The 6000-nt window shown below is 42.3% G+C and overlaps 1 protein-coding gene across 1 annotated transcript in view; it reads left to right on the top strand.

Annotated features, from left to right (window-relative positions):
- The first annotated feature begins 231 nt into the window (after nt 1-231).
- Nucleotides 232-6000, top strand: part of ITGA1 (integrin subunit alpha 1) — a 77163-nt gene continuing 71394 nt past the window's right edge. The window contains exon 1 of the mRNA XM_067315141.1: nt 232-378. Within this exon, the coding sequence (XP_067171242.1) occupies nt 351-378 (28 nt within the window). The 5' untranslated portion in view covers nt 232-350. The remainder of the gene's footprint in view (nt 379-6000) is intronic.

Below are 6000 nucleotides of genomic sequence, written 5' to 3'. Positions count from 1 at the left end.
GGCTGGGGGGGGGGGAAGGTCTGACTTTATTTGTACAGCTCAGTGCTGGGCTCGCTCTCCGGGGGGGGTGTCCAAAGCTCAGAGGTCTTTGGGGCGAGGGGGGCGGGTGGGAGGGAAGTTGTGTGCTGGGGGTGGGGGGGAGAAGCTAAATTCTTCTTGACGTGAAGAAAAAACGTAAAGACTGAATAACAAACAGGAAATGCCTAACTCGGCTGCAAGGCGGACGGGAGGCGCAGAGCGCTGAACTCCACTCGCAGCGCAGGCACCGCCGGGCGCGCCGGCGGCAGGACCGCTCCCGCCGCCCCTGCCCCCGGCCCGGGCTGCCGACCCCGGCCCGCAGGAGCCCAGGCATGGCTGCCTCCTACTGGATGCTGACAGGTGAGGAAAAAACCCTTTCTCTCTTCCTTGGAAGACCCAGGCGCCGTAGGGAGATCCCCTCCTGAAGGGGGGATGAACGTGCCGGGGCTGACACCCGCAGGGACAGCATCCCCCCCTCGGCATTCCCTTGATCTCTCCGTGCCCTGGGAATGCCCTGCCCGAGCCAACAGGAGCTCTTAAGAGACTTCTTGGGTTTGTTTCTCACTGGGGCTTTGATTCCTAAAATAATCTTACAGTCGGGGGGGGGGGGGAAGAGACTGCGAGATGATGATGATGAATGGGTGAGAAGAAATACTGTAATTGAACCTTGTTGGGGAAAAGAAGTGCAGCTGGCAACTTTTTTTTTACTTAGGGCAGCTGTTCTATTTTCCTCCCTTTGGCTTGCAGATGTTCTAAGTGGTAAAAGGGGAAGTGAGGAAGCAGTTAACTGCAGTCAACTAACTTCAGAAAGATCCGGAGATCAAACATGTAATATTTCCTTTTAGGGTCTCATATATTGTTAGGGATTTATTTTCTTTTTTTTAGCAAAACAGCAATACAAACACTGCAAGTAACGCCCTCCCTAGCTAGTGGTAACGTTTTGGATCTGAAATCAGGGCAATCCAAGAAATGGGAAAGAGGTTAAGGCAATGCTGAGACTCGTGTGCTTTGAAACATTGACACTGAGCTCCCCAGCAGCCCTCGAGCTAGCAACCAGCACACACAGTGAACCTGAGGCAGTCTGAACTCCACCGGTGAGGCAGTACAGAGGACGAAATCCATTTCATAAGAATCATCAAAATGCAAGCAGCAGTGAGGGGGGGAAAGGCAAGACTAGGTGGGGCTTTTTCCCCCTTTACTTCGTGCTTGTTGTGCAAGAAAGGATAGATACAGGAGCATGTGAAAATCTGAATGTAGTACTTTGGCTTTCTGTACTTAGCCCTCATTCATAGATATCTTTACTACTTTTATTGCATAATGATATTCTCCCCAAAATATGCTTTTGTTTGTGTTCCCTTACAGAGGGGTCTTTGTACAGTAGCAACAATTTAGTGTGCCACAACTTCCTTTCAGGCTTGCAGTGTTACCACTGGTATTACCAGCAGATGATTCATCAGTAAAGAAAAAAGTTTTATTGTCAGACAGGAAGACATCTCAAGGAGGTCCCATCCAAATCTTACCTCTTTCTTTTTCTTCTTTTAAAACTTGCTATGAAATATACTTAGAAAATATAAGGAGACACTACAGAGACAGGAATGGGATTCAAATTGTCTCAGATAAATAAGACCAATAGTCCTAAATAAACAAAATGAAAATGTCATAAAAATAAGGACAAGGAATTTAAGAATTACAGTGGAATCAAAAATAAAATAGAAATTGGTCATGTGCTCCTCTTGCTTAAAGAGAGGGGGAAAAAAGGCAAATCTCATTCTGGCATGCATGAACAGTAGTATACAGGAGGTGCATAGAGGTGTGTGTTTGTGTATTTATACTGATTTTATGTTCTATTCAACTTGGTGAGGCCTCTGACAGTTCGGAGTACAGGAAGGCTAATAGATGCTGACAAACTGAAGAGGGTGCACAGAGGAGTGACAAGCTTGATAAAAGTTGAGGATATATGACTGTGAAGAAAGGCTGAAGGAATTAGGTTTCTTTATCTAGAAAAGAGAAATCTAAAGACAAAGAGTACTGAGCATTGCAAATATGCATCTTTACTGAAGTATTACCTGAGAATATTTTTTCAAGTCAATGCTTGCTTCCTTGAGTGAGAGTACTCATTTGTGATTTTTTTTTTTTCTGTATTGCATATGTTGGCTTATAAAGAGACTGACGAATAGTTGCTTCCCTTTGTCCATCAAAGGACAAGTGAAAATCTACCTAATTTGCTATGCAGAAAGTTTACGGAATATTCAGTAGAACTTTCTCACTTTTCAAGTAATGAATCATTAGAACTGGGGCTACCTAAAATACTGCATAATCTCCTTCACTAAAAGTTTTTATGAAGTTGGATAAACATCTATCAGGGATGGCTGAGGTTTATTTCGTCTCACCTCAGTGTAAGTGGTTGGACTAGGGATCTGCTGAAGGGATCCCTAGGGATCCTAGCCCTACATTTCAACAGACAGAAAGAAAGAAATCAACCCAAGAAAGTTTCATTAGCTTTTAACTCCACTTCCTTCTTTTTACTCTCAGCCCTCTCCCTCCTGGTGATGATGGTCGTGTTGTTGGTACTAGAGTACTCATCTTTGTCATAGAAAAAGCCAGTTGCCATACAAACAGAACTGTAGGCGGACAAGAAAACTGTTTCTGTTCAGAACCATGCACAGGCAGGAAAGAAGCGCAATGTGGGGAAGGGGTGAAAATGCACACATTTTTCTGAGTTTATCTCTACCCTTTTATATCTTTTAACTTCCTTCGCTCTTGTAAGAAAAACTTTCAACATTTTCCAGCAGATTTCTCCCTATGTGTGAGACGCTTTCCTGCTAATTTTTCTTACACAGGACTAAGGTATCTTCTGCATGAATTCTAGTTACAATGGCTTAACAAGGGGTGGAGGGATCCTATTAAAATTACTTTGTCTTGCATAAAATGTGTACAATACCCTTCTTTGTAAAGCAGCTGATCAAGACTATTGGACCACAAAGGAGGTCTAAGTCACCTGAAGGTGTAGGGCAGTGTCTCATATGTTTTCAAAACAACAATCTTGCAAAAATAGCATGGCTCTGAAAATCTAGTGAATATATGCTATCAGCGTTTTATCTTGTCTTGTACTGTGCTTAAGAAAGTCTGAAAAGAGATGCCAAATTGCTGCAAGTATTAGTATCTCAAAAAATCATTTTTAAAAAATTATAAAGGACAAGAACTCCCAGGTTCTGCATCTAGTTTTATTCTTTTACCAATACAGGAACAGAACATGTAATTTTGAACTTCTGTGTTAAAATTGTATGTAGAGTATCTGCTTGTTTTGGCACTACTGAAATCAAATGCATATTCCTCCTTGGCCTTATCAAAATTAGCATGAATTTTCAAACTAATAGTTATTTGGTTCTTAAATTTTTGGACACGTAATTTCTTTCTTCTACTGCTCATTCTTTAACATTCAAATGAATAGCAACAACCAGAAGCTACTTTTTAACATAGCAGGCAAAGCATCATCATCTCAGAAATGTTTTCCTTTTTAAGGCAATGATGGTCTTGCTAATTGTGGATAGCATCATTCAAGCTTAAGGTTGCTACAGCATATTTGCAGATCGTTTTTTGTAACTCAGCAAGAGTCAATTTAATATGTTGAATTTCAACCTTGTTTGTTTGTTTCTTTCTTTCTTTTTTTTTTTTTAATGCGGCAACTGTATTTATCCTTGGCAGCAAGTTACATGCTTGCATGAGCTGAATCTTTATTGTCTATTGGCACTGGATGCCAACTTGAAACCTTTATTTGAAATACATAGCATCACAAGGAATGTGAGGCTGCATATAAGAATTAGAAGACCGGAACCAATGATCGAAGAACTTTGTAAATGGATAGTAAAAATATGTACAGACATATAAATATTAATTTGAAAGGTTAAAATGCACTACAGCTAATCTTACTTGAGAGAATAGCATGAGGTTTACCTCTGCAATTTTACAGTCATAAAGAAAATTCACCATGCAGCATTTACAAAAATAAGTGAAAGGACTTCTAAAGAAAAGCTGAAGCTACAAAATATTGACCTCTGCCTAAGCCACAAAATATGGACACAAGATAACAAGCGTATACAAGCCCAAAATTAACAAACAATTATGCACGTGCTTACCTTATATTCCCTTGGGTGGTCCTGTTTCCTTCTGTAAAACTATTCATGCTAACAGAGCTAAGCATATGTGTTCACAGGAAGAGAGTCTGAGGTCTCATAAATAAATCCTGTTATGTAATATCTGATAAAGTTGTTTTTACATCAGTATCAACCTTATAAACACAGAACACACATTACTGGACCTGACCTGTGATCAGTGTCCTGTCCCAATCAGTGACCTGTGCTAGATAATTGAAACATATATACACCACAGTGGGAGATATGGGATAATTTCTGCTTACCATGGTCTTATATCTCATTCAGTCCTTGACCTCAAAGCCATCCCATGCCAGTCCACACTGTGGTTTTTCAAAAAAAAAATCCAAAAACTTTTCTGTTAAAAATTTTAAATTTCCTTTTCTATTAGCAGACTGAGTATACAGACACTCCAGATTTACTTTCTCTATTCCAGTTGCCATTTTATATACATATATTTTGGCACATTAGCTTGTCTGCTTTCTGAATTAAATATTTTCAATCTTTCTTCATACAATTTTTTCCATTCTCTGTTCTTTTCCTTTTCTTTTCCTATTTTTAAATCTGCAACACTTTTTCTGAAAAGGGGTGTCCAGTACCACATACCATGTTTCAGAAGAAACAGCAGTGTTGATCTATATAATGGCACTATAACGTTGTTGGGTTTTTTTAATCCCACTCCCTAGACAATCTTGGGTTGTTGTTTTTTTTTCTGGTAGGCTGCCCATTGAGCTGCATATTGTTATTGTTCGGGTCCCTTTTCTGTGCAAATATCAATGAACTAATCTACATTTTAATGATAACTTACAGGTTTTTCCAATGAATATTACTTACTTTTATTAACCTCAATCTTCATTTGGAATGTGCTTAGCTGTCCCTAAAGCTTCTCTCAAAACTGTCTCATTCTTATTGAAATAACTTGTAGATTCAGGAAGCTGGTCAAGTTTTCAATTGTTTCAGTATAGGTTCAAGTGTAACTGAAGCTAGGATGTTGCAAGTCTAACCATAAACTTTAGGCTGAAGTTCAGTTATGGTTTAAGTGCAATGCCAGAATAACAGTTTGGGTTCTGATCCAGTCAGGGACTGGTTTTCATTCCACTCTGTAAATGTTATCAAACTAGTGGCCTCTTTTCCACATCAACAGATGTTACCTAATACTGGCTGTGGTCCATGACCCTGAAGTACCATGGCATTCACTTATTGCCCCAAAGAAAATTGGCTATTTAGCCCTACTTCTTTCTTGCCTCTTCCTCGATCTGTAAGAGTTCCTTTCCACACCTACATAGTTGCACAGCTACGCAGCTCTCTTATTTTAACCTGTGAGGCACTGTGTTAAAGGCTTTTGGAAGCCTGAATAATCTCTTTTCGAAATGGGTTGATGTGCTATGTGCCGACACAACACAAGACAGCACAAAAACCTCAAGAGCTAAAGGGGAAAGGGCCAGCGAAGGCCCTGACCCGCTGCCGCCCCGCAGCATGGAGGTGCGTTACCCCGACAAGCTTTCCCTTCGGAGATCCCTGCCGCCTGCCTGCCCACGGCTGGCCGCGACTCCCCCTCCTCTTCCGACCGTCCTGCCCGCCTCCCGCGGGGCAGGGGGCAGGGACAGGCGCAGGGCTGCCCCCCTCCCCCGCCTCCCGGCAGGCAGGGTTACCACAGGCCCTCGCCGCTTTCACTGACGGTTAGGAGCCCGTGCCCATGCGCCAGCTCTTGACGCGGCTGCGCCGGGGGCTGTAATGCGCATGCGTGCCGGGCACAGCGGCCAAGAAGCGGGGGAGCCGTGGGTCTCGCCGGCGCCTTTTCGGAGGCGCTGCGCGCATGCGCGGGGGGAGG

The sequence above is a fragment of the Apteryx mantelli genome, chromosome Z (genome assembly GCF_036417845.1).
Source record: "Apteryx mantelli isolate bAptMan1 chromosome Z, bAptMan1.hap1, whole genome shotgun sequence".
In the NCBI taxonomy this organism is placed as follows: domain Eukaryota; kingdom Metazoa; phylum Chordata; class Aves; order Apterygiformes; family Apterygidae; genus Apteryx; species Apteryx mantelli.
The sequence above is the reverse complement of the archived record's forward strand: the minus strand, read 5'-3'. Positions and strand labels throughout refer to the sequence as shown.